The sequence below is a fragment of the Chenopodium quinoa genome, unplaced genomic scaffold (assembly GCF_001683475.1).
Source record: "Chenopodium quinoa cultivar QQ74 unplaced genomic scaffold, ASM168347v1, whole genome shotgun sequence".
NCBI lineage: Eukaryota > Viridiplantae > Streptophyta > Magnoliopsida > Caryophyllales > Amaranthaceae > Chenopodium > Chenopodium quinoa.
The window spans coordinates 396,504-408,724 of NW_018745533.1; the positions used below are offsets into that span (position 1 = coordinate 396,504).

The window sequence follows — 12,221 nt, forward strand, 5'->3', positions numbered from 1 at the left end:
TTAATGTGGTGGCCGGCCATTTTCCGGCAAGATAAGGGGAGTAACTAGGGTTTGGCGGTGGTGGGGGTGGCTAGGAAAATTTTGGGGTTTTTGTTTTTAATTTTTTGTTTTTTTTTTTAATTTTTATGAATTAAGATAAATTGACCAATTATATCATGACATGTGTCATGATTAACCCCTAATGACTAACGGAGTTAACGGCCGTTGGTCATTAATGGCACTAAGTGAATTTTTATAAAACTGGGTGGCATTTGGTGAATTTTGAAAAGTCCGATGGCATTTGGTGAATTTTTAAAGTGCTCAGTAGCATTTGGTGAAATAGCCGTTAATTTTTAAAATGAGGATAAAATTGACATTTGACTATTTTTTTTTAATAAAAGAGGAAAGAAATTTTTTAGTTGCACGTAATGTTTAGCGGACAAAAATAGTAAAAGTTGCACAAAATAATTAACGGAGGTAGTATTATATTTAAAAATTACAAACAAGGACTTATCATAATTATTGTGGATGCTTTTAGCATAACCCAATTTCAAACTCAAACAACACAAAACTAAACCAACCAAAAAGTCCATGAAGGACCATGACCATGAGTCCATGACCCTTTATGATAGAGGATTGGGCCTTTCTTACATAAACAAAATTAAGAGTATCAAATCCATAAATCCATTAAATTGTCACTACTCCCTACTTCATGATTGAAATTGCTACAAATCTAGTCAAATTATATGGACCCAAAAATAAAATAAAAAAAAAAGTACCCGCCAACAAAAATTCCTATTCACATTCACACCTATTCATCCTCGTGGTAAAGGTAAAAATTAAAAAAAAGAAAATCATATAAATAAATAAAAAAAGGCGCAAAAGAAAAAAAATAAAAATAATTAAAGAATAAAAAGAGTGGGAGCCAAAATTAAAGAAGATGCGAACTCCATTAAACCAACGTGCCCTGCACTGTCCACTTCTTCTCCTTCTTTCTTTTATTTTCATCTCTTTTTTCTTCTTCTTCCTTAATTATTGTTCTTAATCTTAATTAATTTATGTTTTTTGGGTTAATTAATTTCATTCTTTACTCAATCATCCTCATCATTATCATTTTAGTTGCCAAAATAAATTCAATAACCAATTGAATTTCACAAAGGTATATTTTCTTCATTTTCCTTTTTTTTTTTTTGATTTTTTTGTGTTTGATGAAGAAATTAAACCCCATAATTTAATTTTACAGAATAGAGAAAACCCAGAAAAAAAAAACGAAAATGTTGACGTGCATAGCTCGTCCAAAGCATCAACAAGGTCATCATAACTCAGTTAGTCATCATCATCAACACGACGATCCTGACTCAATTCACACTCCTAACAGTAAACAAGCCATTAAAACCTTAACTTCTCAGGTAATTCCAAACATATTATTTTTCCCATTTTTAATGTAATTTTATTTTGACATAATAATAATTTGATTTTTTTATTATTCATGTAGATCAAAGGAATAGCATTGAAGGCATCAGGAGCATACAAATGCAACCCATGTTCACACCCGAACTCAACCGGTGCACCCGGGTCAGGTCCGGGTCAACTCAAGAAATACGCCGAATCAGAAACCGGGTCGGGTTCCGGGTCTGGGTCAGAGAAGTTAAAGCCACCAAGGGCGTTTAAGAGGACATTGAGTGCAAACTCGTCGTCTTCGGCGGCGACGCCGAGGTGGGGGAAAGAGATGGAAGCTCGGTTGAAGGGGTTGTCGGTTGGCGGCGAGGTAACGCCGGTAATGTCGGTGTCAGCGAGTGGGCGGCGGGTTGACCCGGTTGTGTTGGTCGAGGAAGATGAACCCAAAGAGTGGGTGGCTCAGGTGGAGCCTGGGGTGTTGATCACATTTGTTTCTTTGCCACGTGGCGGGAATGATCTTAAGCGTATTCGATTCAAGTGAGTTTAATTTCTTCTTTAATTTACTACCTCCATTTTATAATATTTGCAAAGATTACACATTTACATTACATCTTTACAAATAATATAAAACGGAGGTAGTACTTTTTATTGTTTTGATTGCATTTTTGTGACGGTCGTGTTTGATTTTGAATACAAGTTACAAATGGGGGTGGTGGAGTTGGGGATATTTGAACCTGTGACCTATTCGTATTATACACGGGTTTATGTGTTGAGCTATTAACCACTCAGTCAAGATATCATTAGTTTATTAGTTTTGGTGATTTTCATTACGGAGTATTTATATATACCACGTACATTTGCTTTGATTAAGAATTTGTTAAATAAAGTGGAGAATGTATCTTATTTGGCTGATATAAATACAACAAACATAAGTTAGTTGGTTGTTGCTGAAATTGGATAAAGAGAGGAAACAAAAGTCTTATTAGAATTGTCTTTGAATTAAAAAAAGTCTTAAATAATTATGTTTCAATTATAGTATTAATTCGGGGCATTTTTAAATTCAAACATGATACATCATCGAGTGATTCAAGTCTTGTGAAAAGGACTAATCTCCATTTCAACCATTGGAGTTTCGCTCTCTCTCTCTCTCTTTTTTTTTTTTTTATATATATATTTTATTATTATGGAGTATAAGAAATTTGATTGTCGCTTATTTGAACTTTGTTTTTTTATTTCTCCTTACAAAAATAAGGTGTGTAGAACAAACCCAGGTGTCGATTAAAATATTTACAGAACAATAGTCTTGAACAATGAAACCTTTACATTAATGACTGATACGAGCATTGATTAATGTTTTGTTAAGATTACTTAAGTAAGTAATTAAAGTCCATAATGGATTTTGATTTTACCTAGAAATTGGTTGGTAAAATAGGCTGTGTTTGGTTTCACTGATTGTTGGTACACTATTATACTCCCATATATTGCGGGTTCCTTAATGTGAAATGGACCGTTGCTATGATTTTTATATGAAAAAGCTTAGTACTGTAATACTCTTACATTTGATGATTAGTTTGATCATAGAGTATCTACATTTAGCATATAAAGCTTATAGAATAAAGAATTGGTATTGGTTGCTTGTACACTAAACTACTAAAGCGATTGTGTTTCTTTGATCATTGATGAGATCATAGAAAAAAAAATGTTTGGTGTAGACTATGCATATTTTAATAATGTATAATACTTATCTATTACCTAATTCATGGTCAATAATGTTGTACTGTTCTTTAATGAAATTTATTATCTTGAGCAAATCTTACGGAGATATAATAGAGAATTCCGGTGATACAAGATAGGTAGTACTCTGATCCATATATTTAGCGTTACAATTGATAACGACACTTGTTAAAAAAACCAAGATATGAGGTAATGAGACTAATGACTTTGTTATGGTTGCCTTGCAATAGGAAATAATTGTAAGTAACCATAACCATAACAATAACCATAACCATAACTTCAAAGTTTGCGGTTGCATTGTCTTTAGAATCTTATGTCTCACTTTTTTGTGCTATGATTTGTTACTCTTAGCTTGCTTTTAAATGTTGACTTATGATTATGATTTTTTTTTTTTTTTTTCTATAACACTATTTGATCTAAAGGGGTAAAAATAGGAAAATTTTGCCCTCCAATTGAGAAAAGCTTGGGAATTTGTTGATAAAAGAGGGGGAAATGGATAATCCTTTTCCATTTAGATGAACAAATTACGCTTAGTTTCTAAAAGGAGTAAACTATGTTTCTTAGTTTCAAAAGGGAGGAAAAAAATGTCAAATCACTTTCATTCATAATGTCATTTAGATTATACAAAGTATGTTATTTAGGTTGAAAAGAAGAAAAGTTGAAATTGACGGATATTCGGAACATTTTTGGTCATGTCCTCTTTACTAGTGCACTACGGTATACAATTGAGTTGCAACTATGGGGTATTCTTTGTATTGATTATTGAGTATAAGGTTTAAGGATTCATTGTGCTTTTGTGTCTTATCATTAATCATTCACAAAGTGTTATAGTTAATTCAAAAGGGTAATTCACATTATCCACATATATTAATTCCTTGCTCTTTGATCAAAATGAAGTAAAAACATAGAGAAAGTGAAGATGCTTTATTTAGAAGAAATTAGAGTTCTTTATTTGGGTTAGTGTACCCATTTACCCTTTAATAACAAAACTTGCTTGATTACAATTCTTTATTTGGGTTAGTGTACCCATTTACCCTTTAATAACAAAACTTGTTTGATTACAAGAGAGATTAAAATTTAAAATCACTTTTTTGACTAATGGTATTCCTGTCCCAAACAAAGCCTTAAGATTTAGGAGACAATTCTGTCTTGTATAAATGATTAATGACAACTTACAGTAAAATCTACTCTTTTGCCCTATAATAAAGTTAAAATAAAAAATAGTAATTCAACAACAAAATTAAAAAAAAAAAAATAGGTCCAAAAAGATGAATTAATTGTAGGACTGTTTGCTTAGTGGGCCAATTTGATTTTGTGTTGCATGAACTTTTATTATGCACAATGTCGATATGTCGGATGTGGGGTCACTCTCTTTTCTTTCTTTCTTTTTTTTTTTGGGTTTTCAAAGCTTCTTTCACGCCAAGGTTGAGTTTATCTTTGTCAGTTTGTACTAATTTTTCTGTCCTTTTATCATGCAAAGTACCATAAAATAAAGCCATGAAAATATGACATATAACACCCCTAAAATCCATTTTCTTGTAAATCATGGGTGCGCATGGTCATGGTTACATTGGACGTATGTTATAGAATTTGTCATGAATATATGATTGAGGGATATATAATTGGCATTATGTTCTATTCTTGGCTTTGACTATTATTGTTCTACACATGTACGTGTTTAAGTGTTGGGTCCCGACCGACCGTCTTGTTGTTGTCATTAGTATAATTTTCAATTTTGTGTGTGAATCAAATGTCTTTTGTGACTATTATTGTCTATACGGCTTACGTTAAGAGTGTTAAGTGGTGTGGCATTGTATTTAAATAAAATAAAAGGATAATAGAAAGAAGTTGGGGTGATAGAGTAGTGACATACTGACATCTTTCTCCACCTCATAATTCAAAAAAACATCACGGGGCACATTTGCCCCTTTCTTCCCTCCGTAGGTGGTCCTTAAGCCTTACCAAATAAAAATTGTTGCCTTACATCTTTATTCATTGACTCAGTTAATTTATGTTGTTCATACTCCTTTCCATTCATATTACAATTATGGTAAAAGATAATTAGCGGGTGGCTATGGGCCCGAGACAAATTATGGAGCAAAATTTTTTAAAAGAATGTGGATATCATAACTTCATAACCTAGTCTGGTAGCCATCAATCATCCCAATTATCAAGTTGAGAAAACCATTTAACTCTTATAATCACAACAAATTAACTACTGTAGATGGCCAAAGCAAAATATTGTAAAAAGTTGTCATATTTAGAAGACTTGATTAGATTTGTTTGGCATCTATTGATTAAAAAAATTATCAATGTTATCACTATTGGGAAATTATATTGTTTCCCATGCCCAGATGTCATGGCTGGGGCCATTAATCCCTTGAAATAAGGACAATATGACTTTGTCAAAAGTTGTTAGGTGATCATTTTAGTGGACTAAACCATTACTAGTGAAAAGATTATATTCATGATTGCTTCTAAATTATGGCACTAAGCATGTGTAAAAAGTGATGTAAAATTGTAATAATTTACTTAACAGTTACTTGTAACTATATTACTGTAGTAGAATATTTTCCAACCTGTGGTGCAGGGTTCAATTCTCACTAAAGAAAGAAAGGGATTGGGGCTTTGGGCTTGCGATTTATGTTACTCAGTCTTGGGTACTCGTGTTAGATATGAGTAGTGTCATAATATGCTACTTCATGGAAAAAAAAAAAACCCGCGTTTTGTGTCTGAAGTGAAGAGTTTAGTGTCCATACGTGTAACAGTGTCAAGGGTCTGATACAAGTATTGAAGTATGTCCCTAAGGTGAATAGAACAGTCCAAGTAAATGAGTACCATTGCTTGCTATAGGCTTTGCTCCATGCTCATTTCACCAAATAAATAATGTATTATGAAACTTTAATCCTTGCATTTGGGTAAGCCACTACTTACCGTGGAATGAATGGTGGGGATTCATCGGTGTAATTCCAGAAGTCATAGTAACATTATTAGTTACCTGAGCCAATCCAATATTATTGTTTTTGTTTATGCTTTCATATTTCACGGTTTCTAACTATGAACTCATGAATTCTTATTCTTTGTGTTCTTTGATTAGCCGAGATATGTTCAACAAATGGCAAGCCCAAAAATGGTGGACAGATAACTACGAGAAGATCATGGAACTGTACAATGTCCAAAGACTTAGTCGTAATGCATTTCCACTTCCAACTCCCCCAAGATCAGAAGATGAGAATAGCTCTATGGTATGCCATCCCACTCTCTGCTGTTATAGTATAATATCATGTCATTGTTGCTATACAAAGTATTAGGAGTTGCATGATTTCAGATGTTTACGAGCTGTTGGTACAAAGATGGGGAAAATTGAATAACAAGTGATGTATGTTTTCTTAGATGCATTATGGACTTATATTAACCACATCCTTGATTTATGGCTATACTTATATATGGAAACAGCATTTTAGAGAAACATAATTGCAAAGGTACTTTTAAGCAAAAGAAACCCCTAAAGTAGAAAAGTAAGGTTACTATAGCTAATTATCCCCCCCCCCCCTTTCCCCAAAATTTGACAAACTTGTAGCTCCCAATTTCCTTTTGCTTGGCATTCTTGTCTTTTTTGTTTCCGCGACTCTTTTTTTTCTCCATTTCTCACCTCCCACACACACACACACACATAAATAAATAAATAAATAAATAAAATTGTTCATCAAATCAGTGATTTGAATTGAAATATATATTACAATTGTCTTCTTCTTCTTTGATCATCACCTTTTATAAAAGTACTATACTACTATGAGCCTAAATGTCACAAATAAATTAACAAGGTGGTTTAATTTTGCTATGGCACTTTTTTCAAACAAAGTGAACATCAGTTAGCAAAAACACTTGACATAGTAAATGATAAGTAGATATTAATATGTTCACTTGCCAATATTTTGACATCTACTTTTATTTTAACAGAACTCAAAAATGATGGAGTCATCAATTGGGGACAGTCCTGTTACACCACCGTTAAGCAAAGAAAGCCTACCACGCAACCTATACCGTGGAATGAACATGGGTATGGGATACTCATCCTCAGATTCTTTCGAGCAACACTCAAAGCAATCACGCCAATACGAATCAAGTGGCCTCGCCTCAACACCTAAACACTCCAACATCAGTGGAGTTACAGCTAAGACAGAACTATCTTCTATGGATGAGTCATTAAGATCGACCTCTTCCAGAGAAGGAGATCGATCTGGAGAATTGTCAATCAGCAATGCCAGTGACATGGAGTCTGAGTGGGTAGAAGAGGATGAGCCAGGAGTTTACATCACTATTAGAGCGTTGCCTGGGGGGCGAAGGGAGCTTAGACGCGTTAGATTCAGGTAAACATTTTCAACTTGCATTATATGCTTCCTAATTTATTAAAAATTTATACAGTAATTTTACTTCTAGGGAAAATGAGTAAAGTTATAGCATAAACACCAAGCTCTTCATTTTAGTTCTCCATGCTTAGTAGCAATACTTTTTCGTGGTTACTTAAGTCTGAACCCAAAACAATTTTGATCAGCGGATTATTTTATTGTGAAATTGGCTAAAAGGCTGAAGCATAACTAATCATTCAACCTTGTTACAAATGAGATGAGTTTCTTGGAAGTCCCCTTATTTTTTCTTTTTTTTTTTTAAACATACTCCAAGAATGCTAGAATGTGAGTGTAGTTTGTCTCTTCCGAAACACTGATTGTTTCTAAAGTTTGCAGTCACTAAATCATTGAGATGGTGTTATAAATCGGGTGACCTCCTTATTTCCTGAGGTAGTTGAGAGCCATGAATTTAGTGTCATTGGATAGGCACTTATATCTTGTGTTTTTAGTTGACATTGAAAGAAAATGATAGTACACATAAACATGGCAGTCCCACATTATAAATGCGATGTCCAAATAAATATAAGCCTCAACGGAAATGGAAAAAGACGATAGAAGAAAACTTAAGCTCACATGGACCACATCATATATGTCTGATATCTGCCTCTTACTTTGGAAAGTTCAAGTTAAAACTCATTGGTGCAATCAATCTATGGATGTCTAAAGCTGGAAAGTGAGTTTTCATTAGGAAAGTGAGGATTTCTTCTTGCGAAATTCTCCCATTAGTGTTTAACCATTGAAAAGGAAATGCTAGATCTACCCATCCAAGATCTTAAAGATGGCTTGTGGATCATAATGGACGAAATGCAAATGTCATAAACTATATGGGTTTCTGATTTATTGTGAAGTAGCTTATATAGTGTGATTCAACATGATATCGAATTGGGTGAGTGTCTTTTTAAAGGCATTTACACATTAGGGTAATAGTGCTATACATTTATCCCTGAAATTATTGAAACAAACCCTTTCATTCGTTTTATCTACATTTTGGCATAGAAGTAGCGATATTTTGTTTTGTAGGATCGGATTTGTGTAGATTCTGCTTAATTCTAGCTTTTCTGTGCACTCCAATTCTTGGAATATATTTATGTGAATTTGTGATTAAACTGAATTTTTCATGCAATGCAGTCGAGAAAAATTTGGAGAGATGCATGCTAGAGTTTGGTGGGAAGAAAATAGAGCTCGTATACACGAACAATACTTGTGATCAGAAAGAACAAGTGGGAGGAACTGTGAGTATTGATGGATGAATTGAAGAAGCAAGTCGTGTCTAGAGTACATTCTTTATATGTTACTACCTCAGTATAAATACCTAAAGGATGCCTTACTGCCTTATTAGATAAATTGCTATGAAGATCAAGGTGTATGCTGCATTTATTTAAATTCAGAAGTTCAGAAGGCATTCCATTCGCCGTTTTTTCAATTTTTGGTTCTTTTTGTTTCTTCTTGTTTTGGTGACATATGATGTATCAACTGGTATAAGGTAATACTAGTGAGTAAAGTTTAGAGGGCTTAGACCTTGAGTGTTGACAAGCTGATGTGAAAAACAGGCAAAATCATGTCAATGGCAAGTTCTTCCAAGGCATAAAGGGAAGGAGATGTAATTTCAATTTGGTATATCAAATTTTACAAGGAAACCCAGTAAATAGAAAGTTTGCTCCCTTTCAATTCCTACACACTTGATATCAAGGAAAAATTCACCAGAGGAATTCTTGTTATGTTTCAACTCGGAAAAAACAAGTTCAAGTCAAGATTGTTTTAAATAAGGGCTACTCAAGTATAATTCAATCATTTGAAATTTCAACGAGTTCGTAAAATTTCAATTAGGCGTGGAGCAACACTAGTTCCAAATTATCGGAGTAATCGGACAATGTATAAGAGGTGCCAAAGTGATCATTTATTCACCACAACATATATTGTACATAGTTATGAAGTCTTAATCAGGTGTCAATAATGTCACCACAACATTCAGCATGTAGCAAATTAAAATGTGGAGTTGAGAGATTATTGGCAAAAAGACAAATGCATTAGCCACGAGTAAATAAATTGATCAGAAGCCATAAGTTGGAAAAAGGCCTAATGTTTAATAACGGGAAAAAAAAAAAAAAACATGTATACTCCATGCATGACTAAGATTTCGAATGAGTTGTGGGTTGATGCAGAGGTTGACATAGTAGTACATGGTTTACTACGTATGAATGAATCAAGTCAAGAAGTGAAGTGTTGATAAGATCATCATATTTATCGACAAAGGAGAACTACGTAACATCCACATTGGAGGGAAAAAATAAGCTCCCCATTTGACAAAATATGAAAATGGGGACCTTTCCACCAATGTTACTGCTTTGCGAAGCCAGGAATTGAAATATGGGGAGACCAAGATTTATTAAGTAAAATAGCATAGGTCTTTGCCTTAATGGTTAAAGTGAAGGATTAACACCACACCTGTTGTGACAAGAGGTTACTTTTATCCACTCTAACCACTAAGCCATACACTAAAAAGTTAGATTTAAATCCACCTTTATTGTATATATCTATGTGCCAGCATTTAACATAAAAAGGCCACTAGTAGGGCCAGGGGAGGCCGGGCCTCCACCAGCCCTCCCTTGGCTCCGCCCTTGCACCAAAAGTTGAAAAAATCCACTCACTGCATGTATCTTTTTCAATTTTTTTAAAAAATAAAAAATTGAACAATGCAAAGCATTTCAATGGCACTTGCAATGGTAACATGATTCTTTTTGTCAAACAATAGTAATTAAAGCGGAATAGAACATACACTTGGTTACAGACCTAATGACACTTCTTGGAGACCGCAACAATGAGAAATAATTAGAACATATACTTGGTTACAGACATGTAGTTTTACTTACAACCAAGTTTGTTTTATTATGTTTCTTGTAAAAAAAGCACAAACTCATTGAATAAAAGCACATAACATTTGATTTAAAGCACAAAAATTACGAGTATTATATATATAGAAGTACATTAATAATAAATGATGCACAGAGACAACAATTGGAAACAAAAAATAGTACGGAGTAGTACTATAAAAAACATAAACATCATTATTATAAGGATCATGCTAATGAGCTGTCGAGGCGTTGAATAAATATTTCCTAAAATGGTATTAATTTAGGAGTGCATGCCAAAATCACTCGTTGATCGGTATAGTTAATATTCATTTTAATTTGATAATTCTACTTTTATTTATTTTATCCCATGCTTTCGAAACATTCGTTAGCTTTTGTGGATTCGTTATTTGATAATTCTACTTTGCTACTAGCTGTTAGGCTCGCTCGAAGATTTGGTTTCAAGAAGGTGATCTTAGAATCAGATAATCTATCTCTCATTTCTAAGCTTTCGAAAGCTGCCATCCACTTGACTGAGTTGGACTCTTTATTGGAAGATATTTTCTCTATCACCTCTTCTTTTGGGGATTTGTTAAACATCGCCCACAAATTACTACATAAAGCCCACAAAATTCACTTGGTTTCCCAAAATTGCCCCTGACCTTAAAAAAAAAAACACTCACACTCTCATCACTCACACTCTCATTGCTCATCTTCTTTCAACCTCTCTAAAAAAAAAAAATTCAAAATAACGGCAATGTCGAGGCGGCAAGGCAAGGAAGTGGCGGCGGCGGCGGAGGGAAGGATGTCCCAAGGTGGAAAGGTATATTTTGTTTAAAAAAAAAAAAAGGGGAAAACCGCCGTGAACGCGGTGGGGCGCCCTAGCTGGACGCCCAGCCGGCGGTGGTGGCGCCAGATGCAGACGCCGCCACCAGTTGGCTGGCGCCTGGGCTGGACGCCACCGCCACGGTTGTGGCGTTTAGTCTAAGCGCCGCAACCGTGGCAGTGGCGTCCAGCCCAAACGCCAGCCAACTGGTGGCGGCGTCTGCATCTGGCGCCACCACCGCCGGCTGGGCGTCCAGCCAGGGCGCCCCCCCCATTTTTTTTTTTTTTTTTTTAATTTTTTTAAAAAATTGTTTTTAATTTTTTTTTTTTTTTTTTTTTTTTGTAATATAATTTTGAATTGTTTTTATATTTTGTTGTTTATTTTTATAAATTTTTTCAATTTCGTTGTATTTTTTCTACGTTTATATTTTGTTTACTATTATTTGTTTGTTTTTAGTGTATTTGATTTGCGATGATGATTATTTATCGTATAAATTTTTGTATGTTTATATATTTTAAAATTTTGTGTAGGGTCGTCATGGTGGGGGAAGAATATAGAGCTTCTTAGTAGAAGTTATTCAGTGGAGAGGTCGGGGCATAGACATGTCACATCCCGTGGTATTTCGGCCTCAGTTCGTAGAGAACGGGTCCACCGTCGGGATGAGGATGACGATGACGATGATGATGCTGAGGAGGGTGACCAGGAGGAGGAGCAGGAGGAGGGCGCAGATGAGGATGAGGATGTGGACGATGGCAGTGGACCGTATGATGATTACGGTCCATTCAGTCAGAGGGTTGATGACATGTACGAGACGCATATGGTGGAGGTGCGTAAGGGTAGGGGTGGTAGGTTTGTTAGTAGATCTGGCACATCATCTGCGTCCACTGTCTCTGGGGCAAGCAGGAAACGGTCGAAGGCGGGTAATGATTCTTGGGTTGTTAGGAGTGAGGTGCCCGGTGGGCCTGTTGACGGGAGTGTGATTCCTAGCTTTCTAGGACACATAGCTGCCCGTATTTGGGAGGACCA

The 12,221-nt window shown here is 34.9% G+C and overlaps 1 protein-coding gene across 1 annotated transcript; it reads left to right on the forward strand.

Moving 5' to 3' along the window:
- Positions 1-706: 706 nt before the first annotated feature.
- LOC110715741 (protein Brevis radix-like 4) lies at positions 707-9,188 on the forward strand. Its single transcript, XM_021894348.1, has 6 exons — positions 707-1,138; positions 1,223-1,388; positions 1,475-1,914; positions 6,209-6,356; positions 7,072-7,481; positions 8,649-9,188. Exons 2-6 carry the CDS (start codon positions 1,254-1,256, stop codon positions 8,725-8,727), a joined length of 1,212 nt encoding a protein of 403 aa, XP_021750040.1. The 5' UTR covers positions 707-1,138; positions 1,223-1,253; the 3' UTR covers positions 8,728-9,188.
- The last annotated feature ends 3,033 nt before the right edge of the window (positions 9,189-12,221 follow it).

Excerpts from the sequence above, each read along its gene's own strand:
- LOC110715741 (XM_021894348.1), top strand. The coding sequence starts at position 1,254 with ATGTTGACGTGCATAGCTCGTCCAAAGCATCAACAAGGTCATCATAAC. Across the intron at positions 1,389-1,474 it reads TTAAAACCTTAACTTCTCAG|ATCAAAGGAATAGCATTGAA; the intron begins GTAATTCCAAAC and ends TTATTCATGTAG. Across the intron at positions 1,915-6,208 it reads CTTAAGCGTATTCGATTCAA|CCGAGATATGTTCAACAAAT; the intron begins GTGAGTTTAATT and ends TTCTTTGATTAG.